The sequence below is a fragment of the Pituophis catenifer genome, unplaced genomic scaffold (genome assembly GCF_029215685.1).
Source record: "Pituophis catenifer annectens isolate HBS135680 unplaced genomic scaffold, rPitCat1.0.hap2 SCAF_2, whole genome shotgun sequence".
Lineage (NCBI taxonomy): Eukaryota > Metazoa > Chordata > Lepidosauria > Squamata > Colubridae > Pituophis > Pituophis catenifer.
The window spans coordinates 36,132,569-36,153,548 of record NW_027256882.1 but is presented as its reverse complement, the minus strand read 5'-3'; the positions used below and the strand labels follow the sequence as shown (position 1 = coordinate 36,153,548).

The window sequence follows — 20,980 nt, the reverse complement described above, 5'->3', positions numbered from 1 at the left end:
GACTCAGAAGTCTTCTTCAGCACCATAGTTCAAAGGCCTCAATTCTTTGGCGCTCAGCCTTTCTTATGGAAGCCATGAATATATTGCAGCAAATCTCTAGGTCTAAAGAAGGCTTGGTGAAGAAATATCCACTTTCAGATAAGTAATACCACTTTCTAACCTAGCACTTGAATCCAACCCTTAGTCCTCTCCTGGGTGATATAACAGGAAGAAATCATATCATATGATCACAACCTATACATGTACATTGGTAGCATCCCTTATTCACATTCTTGAGGACTGGGAAGATACAGATCTTGTATAGTTCTTCTGTGTAATTTTGCACCTCTTCTTAATCTCTTCTGCCTCTGTTAGGTCCCTGTCATTTTGGTCCTTTATCATTCCCATCTTTGCATGAAATGTTTCATTCATATCTCCCATTTTCTTGAAGAGATCTCTGGTCCTCCCGATTCTATTGTTTTCTTCTATTTCTTTGCACTGTTCATTTAAGAAGGCACTCTTATCTCTTCTAGCTATTCTCTGGAATACTGCATTCAATTCGGTGTAACTTTCTCTTTCTCACTTGCCTTTCATTTCCTTTCTTTCCTCAGCTATTTGCAAAGCTTCCTCTGACAGCCATTTTGCTTTCTTGCATTACTTTTTCTTTGGGATGGTTTTAGTTGCTACCTCTTGTACAATGTTGCGAACCTCCATCCATAATTCTTCAGACACTCTATCTATCAGATCTAATTCCTTAAATCTATTTGTCACCTCTACTGTATATTCATCAGGGATATGATTTATAAAATAATCTTTATTAAATATTTACAATAAAATTAACACACAATAATGATTGAAAAGCAATATAGGAAATGAAATATAGAAACCCATAAACACAGGACTAAAATGAAACAACAAACATGACTAACCGAGAGTTAAACTCACTCTCCAATTAATATTAACTAATATCATCCTAGCCAAACATTTCAATGCAATCAAGTTCTTTTTACTCACTACAAAACAATTGGCCTGTTTTTATCAAAATTATAAAGAGTTATAAAGCCTAGTGAATATCTAGTTAATCTAATTAGACGATCTTATCACCCTTCTCCTAAGTTTAACCTTCTTTTGAGCCAGAGAAAGCATCTGTCCCAACTTCTATTATATTCACATAGGACAACCAATCTATGTCTAATCCTCTAGTTTGGAGATCAGCTCTAGCTCTAAGTCTCCCGACTTCATTCAACAAGTCACCATAAACCCAGTTCCTCTTTATATTGTGCACAGTCGGAAGGGTCATTGCCTCTAACGGAGACACCCACATAGGAATCTGTGTGTAAACCATATGGGTTTACACACAGGGATATGATTTAGTTCACACCTGAGTGGTATGATTTCAATTACATTTTATGGATTGTTGTAAATTGATATGAGTGATATATTAGCTTTGTAAATAGGTAAGTGAATAAAATAAATGCTTTGGTTTTGCAAAAAGTTTATTCTAAGCAGATTGAAACAGTTACAATAGTAAGAAACCTTCACACTTTCTTTTTGAGTAGAAGAAGGTCTGGAGGTATTTGGCAGGGGAAGAATGCCAGAATTAAAATAAAATGCTTGCAAGATACCCGGGAGAAAGGAGGATTAGGATTACCGGACTGGAAATTGTACTATAAGGCAGCATCATTAAATTGGATTAGAGACTGGATAGATCTTAAAAATAAGAGAACATTACTTCTAGAAGGGTTCAACCTACAACGAGGCTGGCATGCATTTTTGTGGGAGGGAAGAGATAACCATCATCGACATTTCCAACCACATATTATTAGAGGATCATTACATAGAATATGGCAAGAGATCAGAAAAACACATTACAACAAAATTCCAAGATGGTTATCGACTATGGAGGTGCTGATTTATCCTAACGCTATGGACACAGAGAAAATGAGGAACTACAAAGAACTATTGAATAATAGAGGAGAATTACAATCGAGACAAGAATTGAAAGAACAGGGTATAGACATTGACTGGTGGCCATATTTACAAATAGAATCAAGGTATAAATCAGATCAGATACAATTCGGATTTCAAAATGAACCAAATGAATTGGATAAAATTTTACAAGGAACGGACGAGAAAATAATAACCAAAATATACAATTATTTATTAAGATATAAATTAGAGGAAGAAGTGGTAAAAGAAAACATGATAATTTGGGCAAAAAAAAATGTGTATAGTATTGAATTGGACAAACAGGAGAAATTATGGACTGTAAATTATAAAATGACAATGTCTATATCCTACAAGGAAAATCAGTTCTATTGATGTTCTATCGATGGCACCTCCCAGCAGCGCACCTAGCAAAAATGTTCCCAAACACCTCGCCAATTTGCTGGAAGTGTAATGCACATAAAGGAACATATTACCACTATGGTGGCCATGCCAAAAGGCGAAACAATATTGGCACGAAATAAGGAAAATGATAGAAGAAATCAAAAACCAGAAGTTGGAAATGAAGCCGGAAACCTTTCTACACAGAATAATTAGAGCACAGTATGAGAAAGAAATAAAATACTTAATTATCCATATCCTAACTGCAGCTCGCATACTCTTTGCCCAAAATTGGAAACAGGAACACATACCGACAGAAAACAAAATAATTGCTAAAATCACAGAATGCACAGAAATGGATAAACTTACAAAAGAACTACAGGAGAAAGATGATACAGAGTACTACTTAGCATGGGAAAAATGGTATAACTGGTTGGAGAAAAAGTTAGAAATATATTTATAGGGACACTAAAGAATAAGTTCAACTTTAAGACAAAACTTTGATACCAATTAAGGAAAGTAACAATCTTAAGGATGGAATGTATATTAATGTTTTACATGTAATTTACATGTTTTACATGTAAATAGGTAAATATATAGATATATAGATAAATACGGAAAAATAGTCTACTAATGTGACAACTTTAAGAGTAAGTCGTAAGACTTGATTGATGTTCATTTGTTTTGTATGTTGTATTGTCGTGTTTATGATTGTTTGTACTTTTTAAATAATAAAATTTTATTTAAAAAAAGAAGAATAATTTTCCTCATTTTTTCCTCCCAAATCATAATGTGGAGAAAATGAAAGGCAGAATCAATTCTGCTGATTTTGATCGGATTCCTTTGATCCTGACAAACTCGCAGAGCATCCCTGGCCTGCTCTCAAGTTGCCATAGGCAAGGGCAATGGGAAACCAACAAAACAGCACAGCAGCCAAAGACAGATGCACATTCCAGACTTATGTCTCTCAAGGCGGGATCCCAGGGTAACCACAGCAGTTGGAGAGGAGTGATCTCTAAAACCTGTGAAATTGCTCTGTTGTCGAATGTGATTAATGACACAACCTGGGGGCATGGAGGAAACAGCATTATGATTAGGGTGTAAATTATGTGGGGTCAGAGTTGGCTTCACTTTGGAACGTGCTGACATGAAACTCCTAATAAATAACTGGATTTCTTTTGAAGCTTGGCTCAAGGCTCATGATTTAATTAGGGTATCCGTCAGAACCCTGACATGAATTCTATTGTGTACAGAAGAGTGTAAGACTTTTCTTGTGAAATACTTCTGAACCCGCTCAATTGTACTGATGTCAGATATATGGTGGGGATTCCAAACAGTTGAACAATACTCTAAGATTGGTCTGGCATAAGTTTTATAAGCAGTAATGAGCAATAAAATGTTTTACAGAAAAAAAGCTTCGCAAAATTAAGTTTACAACTCTTAATGGTTTTTTAGCAATGCTGTTACAGTGAGGTTTGGAGCATAAATCATCCAAGATTTATGCATCCAAACCTCACTCACATCCAAGACACCTAGGTCCTTAACAAGGTGAGAATCATCGGCTAGATCAATGCCACCTATCTTATACTTGGCATTCTGACTACATTTACCAATATGTAGGACAAAGCATTTATGAATCGAAATTTGAAGTTGCCAAATAGATGACCATTCAGACACCATTCAGAAACATAGTTGAGATCACTTTGCAAAACAACAGAATTATCTGTAGAATTGAATAATTTTAGCCATCAGCAAAAAGAACGCAATTGCTTTTGAGTTGATCACATGAATCGTTAATGTAGAATAAAAAAAAGATGATGAAATTTCTTATGTTGCAGTGAGAACACCTTCGACCACATTCTGCCCTTCTTATTGGCTGTTCATGAGGTCAACCAGAATTCAAGGCTCTTACCCAACATCACCCTGGGCTACAACATCTATGAGAACTTTTTCAATGCAAGAATGACATATGAGGCCATGCTGGATGTGCTGTCTACAGGACAGGAGAACATCCCAAACTACAGATGTGGAAGACAAAAGAACCTGCTGGCGATTCTTGAAGAGATGGATTCTGAACTCTTTGATCATATTTCCAATGTTTTGAGCATCTATAAATTTCCACAGGTATAAAGTCAAATGAAATTAATTCCGTGTTGTAAAATGTTCAGATTTGCCTAGAAGGCAGCACTTGTATATATTTCTCCAAATAAACTGAAAGTCTGAGAGTAGATATTAGAACATCTGAAAGAATGTTTAATTCACAAAGTATGTTTGTGTGTCTCTATATACATATAGTGGTGGGCTGGTGCTGGTTCGGCCTGGTTCTAGCGAACCAATAGTTCCGGCGATCAGTTGTGATCACCACCTGCTCCCACCCTATCCTGTCCTATATTTCCACATTTCTCAGCTCAGCTGATTTGCGGGGCATGGTGGATTTCCGGCCCTCAGCTGTTTTATTTACTGAGGCTGCCTTAGAAGGTAAGCTATAGAGCTTGAAATTGGTGTATTTTGAACGCTGCGCATGTGCACAAAGAACATGCTCACAGAAACACACATACACAAACACATATGTGGTTGGACTAGAAGACTTTCCAGCTCTATTCTGATTGACTAATTGATTGAGTGGATGGGTGACCCACAGGGTTCTAATGTGGACAGAAGGGTGAGCTCTATGAGGACCACCAAAGAACATCACCAACAGATAATTCAGAGCTCCTTGGTTTCAAAGGGAGCATACAAGACAACAGGACAGAACACCAAGGGAACTAGCAAAATTCATGCAGTTATCATTTGAAGTGTCTCTCAGCAGTGCGGAAAGGCCCTTAGATTTACCATCTGACTTTTATCATTAAAACTGGAAAAACTACCAATACCTTCTCTTTCATCTTAGATCAACTATAGTATCACCAACCAGATGGCTGAGAAAAAACATCGTTTTCCTTTTTCATATCGGATGACCCCAAACCAAGAACCTCCTGACTCAGCTATTGTCCAGCTGCTGCTGCAGTTTCAATGGATGTGGATCGGCCTCCTTTCTCGGGACAATGAAAAAGGAGAAAAATTCAAAAGACGCTTGGAACTTCTCGCTCTAAAAAATGGGATTTGCATTGTCCTCTCAGGAACCGTCCTAGAAGCAAATATGCAGACAAGTGCTGGAGAAACTCTCATGCAAGAAAAAATGAAAATCTTCTTTTCTCTTATCAAGAGTCAAATAAAAATTATAGTATGCCAACTGGATTTTCAGGCCTCAGGAATGTTAGCAGTAATAATACAAAGGATTGATACGACTAATACATCCATTGTGGGAAGGGTGTGGATTGCAACAACATTGACAGCTTTAAGTGTAGATACTTTTTACCTCTGGGTTGATCTCCAAAATAAATATGCTTTGTTTTCCTTCCTCATCCAGACAAAGAGAAGGACTCAGTATGATAACATTAAATCTTATGCATCTATGGTCACATTGTATGGAAAGGAAGTGTTCCAATGTTCTTATACAAGTCCTGTGTTATCTAAGAAAGTTTGGAAAAAATGCAGAGAAAAAGAGAATTGGGAATTCCCACCCCATGATGTGATTGCAAGAATCCTGTCTCAGGACTCCTCCAGTATTTCCCAAATAATTCAAATTGTGGCCTGGGTCCTCAGTGCTGCCTTGTCCTCCCAACGGAGTAAAAGGAGAATGCAAGTTGGAGGCCATCAACCAGCCCAGATTGTACAGCCATGGCAGGTAAGTCTCTTCCTTTGAGGTTCCATTGATTCTCCCCTTCCAATTCCTCAATATTAAATTAGATGTAGAAAAGGGTGAGATATTCCAAAGAGCAATTGCCCAGTTGGTGGTATTTGAGAGTGAGTGTCAATCCTGAAGCTGACCTGACCGAGGCCATTTTGATGCTTCAGTGTTGCCACATTGGAGCTGAGGGATATGGATGGGGGAATAGAGATAGCTGGAGTTTTGTAGCCAAGACAACATATTTTCTCCTGGGAACCAAGGACATTCCCACCAATGGCCGGAGGGAGGATGAGTGAAGTCACCAGGCAACCAGATGACACCTTGATTGGACCATGTGACTGATTGTTTGGAAAGGGGAGGAAAACTTTTAGTTTTAATTAGGTGAAAACTGGGAACAGTTAGAGTCAGTTTTCACCAGCCTAGGCCTATATGATATGTCCAATAAAACTGATATTTGAGGAACCTGCTTGCCTCAGAGTCCTGTTTGCTATGGGCGTATTACTTGGAACCCTGACGGTGAGTTAGAGAGAGATGATAGAGAAAAATCTTCCAAAGTTAAAACAACCTGTGCTAGTTTGGGTTGCTTTTGTGACAGAAATAGCTCTATGGTGACAACGTAATTTTCAAAACTAAACAAGCATCAGAATATTCCAGCAATCCTCAACTCTTTATTGTGATCATAAAGTGATCTCCAAGCTAAGGAGTTCAGCTGGATTGTTTCTTCTGGATTAAGATTGAATTTTGCTGGCTAAAAGTTTCTAACATAGCAACAAGATATTAATCAAAGCATCTTCTGGGGGCACACATCTCCTGAACTAATGGATATGCTTCAATAGCTATTCTTTGATTGAGATAACATAACTATGCAACTTTTGTTACATTCCTAACCCAAAGTTAAACTCCGCTAACTTCATCTTGATCAGGATTTATATTCTCCATCTTCTCCCATTACAAGTTTTCCCATATCTGCAAATGGTCTTGCCTCAGATGGGCTGTGATGGTGAAGCAGCAAAACATAGAACATAAAACATAGAATAATAAGAGTTTGAAGGGATCTCAGAGGTTTTTCTAGTCCAACCCACTACTTGAGTAGGAGACCCTATACCATTTCAGACAAATGGTTGCCCAGGTCTCTTTTTGAAAGCCTCCAATGATGGAGAACTCACAACTTCTGAAGGCAAGCTATTCCATTGGTTGATTGCCCTCAGTGTTATGAAATTTCTCTTTAGTTCTAGGTTGCTTCTCTCCTTCGTTAGTTTCCAACCATTGTTTCTTGTAAAAAGGAATATTAGGAAAGGGATGGTAGGCCCACTGGTGCATGTATGCATGCTCCTTTCAGACCTCTCAGGAATGGGGTCAACAGTAGACAGTTTAAGTTTAAAGTTTTGGGGGTTTAGGGAAGAAACTAAAGAGTCAGGTAGTGCATTCCAGGCATTGACCACTCTGTTACTGAAGTCATATTTTCTGCAATCAACTTTGGAACAGTTTACCTTGAGTTTGTATCTATGATTTGCTCTTGTGTTATTGTGGTTGAAGCTGAAGTAGTCATTGACAGGAAGGACATTGTGGCAGATAATTTTATGTACTATGCTTAGGTCAGACTGAAGTCAGCATAGTTCTAAGTTGTCTAAGCCCAGGATTGGAGGACTCTTCTCATAAAATATCTCTGGACTCTCTCAATTGTGTTTATGACCAATAAACTGGTTCCAGACAGATGAGCTGTATTCAAGAATTGGTCTAGCAAATGTCTAACAATATTACCAGAAAAGAAGCTACACAAGATTAGGTTAACAACTCTTAATGCCTTTTTGGCAATATTGTTACAGTTGGCTTGGGCACTTAGATCTTTAGAAATGAGTACTCCAAGGTCCTTGACAGAGCAAGGGTCATCTATAAGGTAATGTCCATCTAATTTGTATTTTATGTTTTAATTTTTTTTTGCCAATGTGCAAGACGGAGCACTTGTTGGTTGAGATTTGAAGTTGCCACTTGTTAGACCAATCTGACACATAGTCAAGGTCTTTTTCAAGGGTAGTTGCATTGTCGGTGGTGTTGAATAGTTTAACATCATCAGCGAAGAGAACACAGTTGTTTTTAATATGATCACAAAGGTCCTTTATGGAAAGTATGAAGAGTGTTGGATCTAAAACACTGTCTTGGGGAAAACCACTATTAACATGTACAGGATTTGATAGAGCACTTCCTATTTTGACGACTTGTTGTTTGTTTGACAGGAAGGCAGCTATCCATTTATGTAGAAGTCCAAAAATGCCATAGGATTTTATTTTTAGAAGTAATTTGTCATGCACCACTGAATCAAAAGCTTTACAGAAGTCTATGTAAACTGTGTCAATCATGCTGTGGTCGCTGTTGGAGAATGGTTCTTTATTTGTAGTCCATAAATTGAATTTAAACTGTTGCAGAAGATGAGATCAAGGTAGTTGTTGAGTCTAGTGTTGTTAGTTAGTAGTTGATCAAGTCCCAGATTAGTTACAATATTGTACAGGGTTGGATGTATAGGTTCAATTGTACATTCATTTAGGGTCCAATTAATGAGTGGTAAGTTAAGGTCACCAAGAAAGATTATTGGTTTTGAGCAGGAGGCTATCCAGGTTAGTAGTGAAATTAACTTGTTTGCATGTTTGGTGTCATAATCTGGGTCTCTGTAACAAAGTAAGAATCGAAATGTGGTATTTAAGGACAGGTCACAGACGATGGTCTCTGGAAGAGCAAGTTTGCGTGTAACTTGAATATTTTTTAGATGTAGGGACTTTTTGTAGAAGATAGCAACAGCACCTCCTCTACGGATTTCACGATCTGACCGGTAAACATGATAGTCTTTTACTGTAGTAATGGAATCAGGGAGGGATATATTCAGCCAAGTTTCAAATATAATGAAAGACAAATATAATGTCAAATATAGCCGTATTTAGTAAGAGGAGGAATTCAGGTATTTTATTTACAACGCTTCTTGCATTAAGTAGCTTGCATTTAAGGTCAGTAGTAGTTGTTATAGAGGAAGTTTGGGGCGTGTGTGCCTAGTTTTGGATGATGGGGGATTGGATGGAGAAGGATTGGGTGTTAGGATGTGGGTTTGGGGACTTTCTTTTGATACAGTCGGCACGGTAGTCAATGTATAAGTCAGTATGTTATTTTCACGTATGGTGGACCTGCCCCAAGGTAATTGAGTTTTGGAGACTTATACAGGGATGGATATTAGAAATCACTGGATATAAATTACAATTGAAATCAGAATACTATCTATTAAATATCAGGCCAGATAAGATAGGCACGAATATATGGTGTCTGATTGTATATATCACAACTGCAGCAAGAATATGTTTTGCTCAATATGGAAGGGGAAAGACCTACCGGCTGAAGATTTGATTTTGGGAAAAATTATTGAATATGCGGAAACTGATAGGTGAACAAAAATTTTGAGAGATCAAAAGGATTCCGCATATTTTCAATGCTGGGACCAATGGTATGTTTGGTTGAATAACAGAATAAAAAGAAGATAACATTAGTGTCGATTTTATATCTTATTTGTATACTTTGACTGAAGTTAATATATTGTGTAAAGCTCTATTCTGTATGTGAATAAATACTTTGTTTTTTTAAAAAAAGATTCGTAGTTGTCATCCAGGCCAAATAAAATAGCATTTGGACATTTTTGTTCACGTTCAATGGCGTCTTTGAGAAGTAAGAATATATTATTTGGTGGGTTTGAATTATTTGCTAGGTTGATGGTTACTTGTGGTTGAGATTGAGGTGGTTGTTGTTGAGTTGAGGTAGTATTTTGAGGTAGTGGTTGTTGAATTGGGGTAGTATTTTGAGTATTTAGGTATTTATTTATCATTTCTATATTTTTTTTCAAGAGATGTTAGACATGCTTGTAAACTTGCTTGTAAACTTGTTTGTAAAATTGTTTTTACAGTAAATGTGTTACTAATCTTGCATCTATGGCATCAATGAATGTAGATGAGACATTTTGAATGTCTAGCTTAGGGAAACATGATGGACATTGACAAACAAATGTTTTTGATGCTTGTATGAGATTTGCTATTTGTTTGGTTAATTTTAAGCAGGTAAGATGGGCATAATTGTCACATGCATGGCATTTAATGATATCTTTATTATTATTGATAGTTGCAGAACATTGAAAGCATGTACAGGAGTCATTGAGGTTGTTATTGGTAGAGAAGTATTTGAGGCATTTTTGGCCCGTTTTCTAGACTTTTCTTTGCTCATTTTCTCAACCCATTTTCTCAGTCTATTTTCTAGGATTTTCTCAGTCCGTTTTCGAGACTTTTTTCAGCCCATTTTCTAGGCTTTGTGTTGGATCAGGTGATGGAAGAGACAGGACTCAGTGCTAACAGTAACAACAGCTCTTTATTAGTAGATCAGTACAACCCAGCAGCTGGATCATCTGACTGCTTGCCCTTTTATAGGGAGCTGTCAGACAGGTTGGCTAATGGCATTTGACTATTTTCCCACCGGATTGGTGGACCTAAGTGAAGCCTATGCTCACTCCAATTCAATATGCAACACCCCTCCCCTCCTGGACAAAACACAGTCCAATCAAAACACTACATTATTTACCAACATAGTCAAATAGGTAGGTGGGGCTTTGATGAGCTCTAGATGACCTGCACAGTTCAGTTGTATTTTGGGCATTGGCCTGAGTAGTTAGATTTGTAGTTGGTTCAGTACTTGCCAATGAAATCTTCGGGATTTCATCATGAGGCGTGGTTGGAGTCTCTAGGCCCAGCCCATCCGGAAGTCTGCGCTGGAATCTTGGTTCTTCAGATGGGTTTTCCCACTGTACAATTGGGTTTGAGTTATTGTTAGACATTTGTTTATTTTGTAGGCTAGCATGTGTAGGAATTGACCTTTGGTCGGGTTGAACTGTCTATGGTGGTTGTAGCAGTGAGTTCTCAAGGCGGCCTCAGAATTAGTCCAAGTGCCGTCACTAGAATCTACCATCCTCCAGCTCGACTTTGTATGAGCAAGGGCCAGATATTTCTACTATTTCTGGACGTATACTCAGGCCCCCATATTAAATGGGGCCAAATTTATATATCTTTTAATTGTTTTTAATATTTGTTCTGCATGTTTTTTAATCTGGCTGTACACCGCCCTGAGTCCTCAGGGAGAAGGGCGGTATAGAAATCCAATATAAAATAAAATAAAATAAAAATAAAATAAATGACCGAATTTTTCCCAAGTCCAAGGATTTTCTGGGCCGTTGAATCAGCCGGTAGCTGTAAGCTGCCAGAAAAATAGTCCACCTGGTAATTCTGGGGGACAAGACCATAGGAGTGGGGTGGTCTCTGGTCAATAAACCCAGGTGGGGTTTATGGTCCGTGATAAGGACAAAGCCTCTGCCATACAGGTAGTCATGGAACCTCTGGACTCTGGCGACTACAGCCAGCGCTTTCCTGTCCAGCTGACTGTAGTTACACTTGGCAGAGGACAGGGTCCTGGAGTAATAGGCAATAGGTGCCTCACAGCTATTGGGAAGTTGGAAGTTGGCTAAGGATGGCACCAACCTCGTAAGGGGAAGTGTCACAGGTTAGCATCAATGGCAGAGTCTCGCTATAGTGAACTAGCACACAGTCTGAAGACAAAAGTTTTTTTACTGCTTCAAAAGCAGTGGCTTCAGAACAACCCCAAATCCAGGAAGCCTTTTTTCCTAACAGCCTATGCAGAGGTTCCACCACAGTTGCATTTTGAGCCAGGAACATGCTATAAAAATTAAGCAATCCCAGGAATGCTTGCAATTCCTTCTTATTCTTGGGGGTGGGTGCCTCTTTGATCATCGTTACTTTGCTTTTAGTTGGGTATATCCCAGACCCATTGATCATGTATCCCAGGAATTCTACCCTAGGCACAGCAATCTGACATTTTTTTGCTTTTGACCTTAAGCCCAGCTTCTCTGAATTTACTGAGAATGGATCTCAAACAGTTGAATAGAATTGTTTTGTTGGCAGCGGACACCAGGACATTGTCAAAATAGGGTACTACCCCAGGAATACCCTGCAAAAGCCATTCCATGACACTTTGGAATGGTCCTGGTGCCACGCTCACACCAAATTATACTCGGTGACATTTGAACGCACCTCCGTGCGTGACAATCGTTTTAGCTTTGCTTGTGCTGTCATCGACTGGCAACTGCTGGTAAGCCTGTGCCAAGTTGATCTTAGCAAATGTTTTTCCTTTCCCCAATGAATGAAGCAAGTGTTGAACGATGGGAACTGGATAGGTGCTCTGTTGTAGGCCCTTATTGATGGTGTACTTGTAGTCCACACAGATGCGGACTGATCCATCGCCCTTGATAGGTGTGACTATAGGGGTTGAGAACAAGGGGGACCCTTCACGATTAAGCCTAATTGGGGCAATTTTGGGGTCTAGGCTGAAAGAAATAGGTGTTCCTTTATAGTTGCCCAGGCTGTTCAAATTCTCGAATGAGGTCATTTGCATCATCGTGGTGGACAGTGTTGATTCCAGACACCCCCAGTCCCAGGGCTTTGAACAAGTCCAAGGCGAGCAGGCTTGGTAATGCTCCGACAATGACAGTTAGTTTTAGAGGGTCTGGAGAGCTCCCCATGACAGGGATGCAGTTCCCTTGGTAGTCTTTTAGCTGTATTTTCTGGGGACATAGGTCTCTCTTTTTGAGGCCAGGCCCAGCCTTCCGGATTGTCTCCTAGGACACGATTGTCAAAGATGAGCCCGTATCGATCTCCATATCGCATTGTGAGTCTTCTATCTGCACGGCAACCTGTATTTTCTTTGCCTTTGATGCACTTGTTTGTCTGATATTGGTTTGATACATGTCCTTTTCCTCTGTTGGCTTGTCCTCTCTGTGCCTCGACTTCCAGGAAAACGGCTTTGTGCAAGGATTTTGTTGCTCTGGCCTTATCGAGTGCTATCTAGAGAGTGAGGTTAGGATTTGCTAACAGCCACCTTTGAAAGCTAATGACCCTCACTTTGCTGATGAGCTGCTCGAGCAACAGCTCTCTAAACTCACAGTAGGCTGTGGCCTTCCTCAGTGCCACTACATAATGGTTGACGGATTCGCCTTCCTCCTGCACTCTGCTATGGAATTCATGCCAACGAAAGAACCTGGATGGCACTGGAGCATAGTTTGCTTGTAGTGCATTCTGGACATTGACCCAGGGCACCGTCTGCACAGCGGCTGTTGCAGTGAGTGCCGTAGCCATGTTAAACACCTCGTTTCCACAATAGCTGAGAAATAATGCTCTTTTCCAATTGTCTGATAGTCCCAGGAGGTCGTTTGCTTCCATGAAACACTCAAACCTGGTCATGTATGAGTCCCAATTATCTGTAACTGGGTTGAACAGAGTTGGCGGGGCATGAGCAGTTATCGTGATAGCTGATGCAGTTCAGTCGCTGTGGTTGTAGCCTGTCGATGCCTGCCGGTGGTCCCCTCTTCCGTTGGGACTGCAATCTAATTCAGCTCTTTTTGTTCACTCCTCTTCCAATCCTACCTTTGTCTCCAGTGTTGGATTGGGTGATGGAAGAGACAGGACTCAGTGCTAACAGTAACAACAGCTCTTTATTATTAGATCGGTGCAACCCAGTAGCTGGCTCATCTGACTGCTTGCCCTTTTATAGGGAGCAGGCTGACAGGTTGGCCAATGGGGTTTGAGTATTTTCCTGCTGGACTGGTGGACCTGAGTGAAGTCTATGCTCATTGGAAAAAGAGCTGTAAATTCGTGGAGAATGACTGAAAGAAGCTTTCCATGAAATGCTGAATCAATCTGTTTCAGACTGCAGTGGTGATTTGAAGAGGTTGAATTATTCAGAGTACCTCCAATCCAGAATAATAGCAAGAAAAAAAAAAAACATAGAATAAAGGCTCAAACTGTAACGTTTTTTCTATGTTTCTGCAGCTTCATAGGTTCCTGAGAAACTTCCAACATCACAATATTTCGAGAGATGGGATTTCTTTTGATGAAAATGGAGTTCCTGTTGGTGACTTTGATATCATGCAGTGGACATCCATTTTGAACAAATCAGATGCGGGGGTGAAAATTGGGACTGTAGAAAGACAAGCCTCCTCGGAAGTCAAGATTTCTGTCAATCAAAGTGCCATCCAATGGCCAACTTTATTTAACAAAGTAGTTGAGGCTGCTTGGATTTTGCTATTTATCTCCATCTGCTCAGAAATAATTCTTATTGAGTCCAATTGAGATAACTTCCATATAAGAAAACTTAATTTATTAGATATCATTTTACTTTAGAGGTTTTACAATAATCTATCACATGCTGGAACCTGTTTTGTATTGCAGGATTTGCAATTTATATTAGTAAACTGGGATATGTTGCCATAATTTATAGTACATCAAATTATCTTGTTTTCAGTAAGAGAAAATCAAGAATGTCTATGGTGATTCTCAGTCATCCAGGTTGTGGCAAAGGTGCTTTTTCAAAAGGCACCTGGACTTTGTTTTCCCTTGAAGATGTTTCACTTCTCATCCAAGAAGCTTCTTCAGTTCTGACTGAATGGTGGAGGATGGAAAGATTTGGAACTGCTGAAAAGACAGGATATAGATTCAGCAATTGCAGGAAGATTCAACAACTATTTGAACTATTCGCGTGACACTGAGGGCACAAATAAATTCCAAGTGGCCTCAACAACTTTCAGAAAGACTGCTAATGACCAGATGACAGCAAGGAATATAAATCCTTCCATACTTCACCATTCAGTCAGAACTGAAGAAGCTTCTGGAATGAGAAGTGGAAGATTGATCAGTCGTCTTTTGAAAAAGCACCTTTGGGAAAAAAAATCCAGAATATGAAGAGTTTAGCCCACTGAATTGCATAAGAGAAAGATATCACTAAGAATGTGGTGAAGGAAATGTTGGTAGCTAAAAAAGTGATTTACATATGATGATACAATAATCAGTTGTAGGACAGAAAGATAGGGACTCTAAACAAATCTAGATGTTGGAGGTTTCCTGAGAAAGCAAAGATGGAGAAATAAATATACATACTGTACTTTTCAGAATATAAGACACCCCCCCCAACCAATGTATTTTTGCCCTCCCCAGCCCCCAGGAGCAATCTGCAGGCCTCCCAAACCCTCTGTGCATCCCTTTTTTGGGAAAAGAGGTCCGTTATTTGCAAGAAAATTTTTCTTTTCTTTTCTTCTTCAAAATCTTGATGTGTCTTATAGTCTGAAAAATACGGTAAGCATTCTCATACATGCCCTAAAGAGAAACACCTTTTGCAATGGAACTACTTTCCTTTGGAAAAAAGAATGAGGCAATGAGTCTGTTTTGGGATCTACAATGGAGATTGATAGAGAAAGAGAATGACCTTTCATTGGCCCCTTGCAAGTAGAGTAATTAAAGTTCATGGCACTACTTCTTGACTGATTTTGCTCAATGTGCTCTTGAGCCTCTGGAAGCCACTTGATTTCAGGTAATCCTTCTAATTCATATTTTACCCTGACTAATCTTTCTGTTTATGTTTAGATGGTGCCTTATTCAAGATGTACAGAAAGTTGCTCCCCAGGTTATGCCAAGCTTGTGAGAGAGGGAGCCCCAGTTTGCTGCTACGACTGTTCTCTGTGTATGGAAGGAACATTCTCTGGGCAAGAAGGTACAGTAGGTGGCTCCAAAAATAACAAAGAAGAAATCAAGATGCAATAAATATACTATCTTTTTTTTGGGGGGGGGGGGGTATTTGATCAAGAAGCAAGAAAAACATAACATTTCCTGAAGGCATCCACAAACTTCAAAGACTGGGCACTATCACCAAATTCGGATGATGATGTGAGCATTAAAATAATGAAAGGTTGCTGATTTCTATTCAGTTGTTACTTTCTTGCTTGGTTTTGGGAAAGAGGACATCATCTTCAGCCTTTAAAAAGACTATTTGATTATTTTGACCAATGTTGTGTCGTATGGATATCCCTGGGGAGAAATATTATATTATTCCTTGAAAATGAAGTAACTGATTTCTGATGTGGTTTTCATGCTCCTACAGCTGCAGAAACAGATTCATGCTAACCATTTTTTTTCTCAGATGCAGCCCATTGTGAAAAGTGTCCAGATGACCAGTATTCCAATAAGAAGCGAGATCAGTGTGTCCCCAAAAATATAAGCTTCTTATCCTATCAAGAATTGTTGGGATTCATCCTGGCTTTCTTTGCCATTGCTTTGTCCCTAACCACCGCATTTATTCTGGGAATCTTCATGAAATACCGAGACACTCCCATAGTCAAAGCCAACAACTGTGAACTCACCTACATCCTCCTGGTTTCACTCCTGCTTTCTTTCTTGACTTGCCTTCTATTCATCGGTCGCCCCGTGAAAATGACCTGTCTCCTTCGACAAACCATTTTCAGTATTGTTTTCTCAGTTGCTGTGTCTTCCTTGCTGGCCAAGACTGTTATGGTGGTGGTGGCCTTTCTGGCCACAAAGCCAGGCAGTAGCATGAGGAAATGGCTGGGGAAGAGTCTGGCCAACTCTATTGTTTTATCCTGCTCTGGTATTCAAGTAGGCCTCTGTATGATGTGGCTGGGAGTCTTTCCCCCATTCCCAGATTCTGACTTTCATTCCCAACCAGAACACATCCTGCTGCAGTGCAATGAAGGCTCTGTCACCATGTTCTACTCTGCTCTTGGCTACATGGGCTTTTTGGCTGCCATCTGTTTCTTGGTGGCATTTCTGGCTCGAAATCTGCCAGGGGCCTTTAATGAAGCCAAACTGATCACCTTCAGCATGTTGGTTTTTTGTAGCGTTTGGATCTCCTTTGTTCCCACTTATCTGAGCACCAAGGGGAAATACATGGTAGCCGTGCAGATCTTCTCCATCCTGGCCTCTGGCCTGGGTTTACTGGGCTGCATCTTTATCCCCAAATGCTACATTATTATTCTCAGACCTGCCATGAACACCAAAGAACATCTGATGATAAAAAATCATTAAGTTTCTTTGTGTTGGTGTTTATTTTTGTACAGTTTACATGCAGCATAAAATCACATACTTTGAAGTAATGTTTTATGTCTTGTCGCTTATCTTTCTTCATTCCATGTGAACTTTGAATTATAGTAAATGAGTAGTATGGTTGCTAAAAAAAACCCCTCAAACTATTTGAAATAATCATATTTGTTTGTTTGTTTATTTATTTATTTATTTATTTATTTATTTATTTATTTATTTATTTATTTATTTGATTTATATTGGTTTAATTTATATGCCGCCCTTCTCCGGTGACCCAGAGTGGGTCTTACAATGCATTAAGCAATAGCCTTCATACTTTTGTATATTCCTCCTTATTAGGGCTTTCGGCCCCCCCAAACGGTGTTCTTTTTTTAATATACAAAGTCAGCTTATTGCCCCCACAATCCGGGTCCTCATTTTACCTACCTTGGAAGGATCGAAGACTGCGTCAATCTTGAGCCTGGTGAGATTTGAACACATAGTAATTGCAGGCAGCTGGCAGCTAAGTGCTACTTAACAGCACTTTAGTCCGTTGCTCCACCAAGGCTCTTATCCACCAAGGCTCTTATAATAATTGAATATCCTTCAATTGTCCTAATCTGAATTCATAGTATGACATAAATAAAATTTCTGAAACCAGGCCAGATAAACTGTTACCAGAGATGTTCTGATATGGTTTTAGGTTAAATTAAAGACTATGGCTAATGATGATGTGTTTTGTTGTTTTTTTACTATATAAGTTGGTGTGCTGGTGTTATATTTTATTTTCTTGGTCTCTAATGGATCGATAATGTAAGATCATTCATAGTTAAATAAATGAGATAGATAAATGAAATAGAGACAGAGACAGAGACAGAAACAGAGAGAGAGAGATGGATGGATGGGAGAGATCAAGAAAGAGAAAAATAGAGAGACCGATAATATTCTATATATTAAGAATAGATAAAATATCAACATGAACATTGGAGCAACTTTAATTTTTTTTCTCCATCCCTTTGAATAAATTAATGAGACAAATTATTATTTTTGACAGTCTTCAATCAAAAGAAAAATATGTACAACTCTGCATGATTTGGGGGGGAGAAATAATGTAGACATTCTGTGACAATGAAGATGTGCTTATGAGTATTAAAATTGGTTCCTCTTTTTATCCATTTCCATTTCTATATACTGTACATACAGGGTCTGCGTGTCTCTGTGTGTGTCCTGCCAACCTAACAATTCAAAAGCATGTAAATACAAGAAGATAAATAGGTACCACTTCAGTGGGAAAGTAACAATGTTCCGTGCATCTTCAGTGCATAGTCATGCCAGCCAAATGACCATGGAAGAATCTTCAGATAAAGGCTCTTCATCTTCAATCTTCAATCAAAAGAAAAATATATACAACTCTGAATGCTTTGGAGGGGAAATCCTATAGGAATGATGTGACAATGAAGATGTGCTTATGAGTATTAAAATTGGTTCCTGTTTTTTACCCACAGTCTGTTACTCAAGGTCATTCTTTGTTCTTTCCACACATACAATAAATAAATAAATAAATAAATAAATAAATAAATAAATAAATAAATAAATAAATAAATAAATAAATAAATCACCATTAAATGACACTATGTAACTTCACAATTTATTCCATTGATATTGTCTATTTGTTCTGATTAGATCTTTCCAGTATATATTTTAAAGTCCAAAATTCATTCGTATTTCAATCTAAATTCACTCTGCCCAATCTGCTTTCCATTATTTTCCAAATCAGATCATACTCTTTAAATCAAATGTCAGTTTGATTCTCATCGGTTCAAGTTGACTCAGCCTTCTGTTTGTAAAACCACTTAGAGAGGGCTGTAAAGCACTGTGAAGTGATATATAAGTCTGCTATTGCTATTGCTATTGTGAAGAAGTCAGTAATGGGCCATTGTTTCAGATTAATGCCCCAGGGAATTTGGACTAGATCTTCTTTGTAACCATTAAGACTGATAGTCTCTTCTACTTTTTGAAAGATACAAGACATTTAACAGGGGGCTCCAATAGTAATAACACTTAGACTTATATACCACTTCATAGTGCTTTACAGCCCTCTCTTTTTTGTTTACAGAGTTAGCATATTGCCCCCAACAATCTGTGTCCTCATTTTACCAACCTCGGAAGGATGGAAGGCTAAGTCAACCTTGAGCCTGGTGAGTTTCGATCTGACAAAAAGCTGGCAACCGGTGATCAACAGAAGTAGCATGCAGTACAGCACTTAACCACTGAGTCGCCATGGCTCATCATCAACAACAATAGGTTTTTCAATATGTCATGATCTAGGGTTAACCATTCTGGAGTATCTAACCTTCATTGAAGAAGATGGCCTCATCCACACCAGACAAAATAAGAAGGAATTATACTGGCCCACTGCCTAGTTCAAGAGTGTTGAACTGTTTATCCACATTTTAATCTTTACAATCTCAAGAATAAGTTTGGAAACTAAAAAACAATCAAATTTCCCTGAATTGTTTCTTTCTCGAATCTCAAATTAGGATTATTCTCCTGAGTCAAACAAAACTTTTTTCTCCAATGGCACACTTTTATGGCCAAGGCTCATCCCCAATTCCCTTTCTAATTATTAAAATCATGATTATTTATTCTCCTTTGAACAAGGTTTATGGGATTTCCACCACCACAATTAGTGGCCAATCAATGTGACAACAAATAGGATAGACATCTTGTGATAATCTGATTTGTAACAGCCTCCTGTGATGAGATCAGAGTTTGGGGTAAAGCTGGGCAAATACTTTGGCAGTCTGAAATTGCAGATAGCTCTTCCAAATCTGGGGTCAAACTGGACCTTCTTCACTGTAGTTGTGGTCTTTTTGTGATCTCTGAGATTTAACTCTGTGCTGAAGAAAGAACTCTAGGAAGGATCTCCTGCAGTATACTGTATGTCAAATGTTGCTGCTGCTGCATATACAGCTTTTTCTGCTTCAGTTTCTGTCTCAAATTCCCTGTGCCAGTACGCTGATGAAATGTCCATTTAAGGTAATAACAGAAGAAAAGGAGTCGTTCCATTACTACAAGCCAGGAGACTACTGGATTACTGGAATAATGTCTGGAATTGGAGCTCTATTGTACCAATTTTCATTCTCCAAACCTCCAACCCACCAACTGAAAAGGTAATTGTCAGCTCGTCCAAGGATTCTGGTGTTTGATTTTACCTGCTCCAATGTCTTTTGTTTATATATATATATAATTATATATTTGTTTTCACAGATTTTCACAGGTAGAGGTATGCAGGTTTTGGTGTATTAGGGTCTTTTCCCATGTAATATTGAGAGTGTGTTGTCTGACTACGAATTTTTGTGTCATGACAATTAAAATTTACCACCACATTCATTATTTTTATTTATTCTTATATTACTACTGATATTTAACATACTTACTCTTATAACATTTCTCGTCTTAATTTATTGGATTTTATAATACATTGCTTTAATGTTTATTCTCCAACCATTGATAGAATAACTCCCATATATTGTAATAACCAGGTTTTTAATTGATATGTTGCTAGTTCATCTTCTCCAACCACATACCTCCAATGTCTTTTCTAGGAATGATTTTTTCCCCCCTATTCCTCACCTTGAGAAAGGCAAGTCATTATTGCTCATCCCAATTTGCTTTAGAGGAAAGGCTCCTGGGGAACCTGATGATTTATTAAAAAGTTTCTTTTTCAGTTCTTCCACAAGTTCCTCAACATTGGGCAACACTGGGCACTGCCAACACTGTCCCACGATGAATCTTGCCTGGATGGGGTTCTGCTTGCTTTCAAAATGAATACCTTGGTACTTGGTACTGTGGAGAGTCAGCAACTTATTTATTCATATTTATTTTATTTATTTATTAACAATAGTAAAACAGTAACTCCCAATAAAGTGATTGAATGATACCTTAGAACAGAGTGAGATCTTTGGTATTTTCTCCCTACTGTTTCTTC

General features: G+C 38.6%; 1 protein-coding gene across 1 annotated transcript; it reads left to right on the top strand.

The window, feature by feature from the left end:
- The first annotated feature begins 1,878 nt into the window (after positions 1–1,878).
- LOC139310115 (vomeronasal type-2 receptor 26-like) lies at positions 1,879–16,995 on the top strand. The gene is made up of 6 exons (XM_070934272.1): positions 1,879–2,033; positions 4,146–4,431; positions 5,198–6,034; positions 13,954–14,181; positions 15,541–15,667; positions 16,094–16,995. Exons 1-6 carry the CDS (start codon positions 1,879–1,881, stop codon positions 16,993–16,995), a joined length of 2,535 nt encoding a protein of 844 aa, XP_070790373.1.
- Positions 16,996–20,980: the final 3,985 nt, after the last annotated feature.

Coding starts and splice junctions, on each gene's coding strand:
- LOC139310115 (XM_070934272.1), top strand. CDS start 1,879: ATGGAGGTGCTGATTTATCCTAACGCTATGGACACAGAGAAAATGAGG. Junction 2,034..4,145: donor TATTTACAAATAGAATCAAG/GTATAAATCAGA, acceptor CTTATGTTGCAG/TGAGAACACCTTCGACCACA. Junction 6,035..13,953: donor AGATTGTACAGCCATGGCAG/GTAAGTCTCTTC, acceptor ATGTTTCTGCAG/CTTCATAGGTTCCTGAGAAA.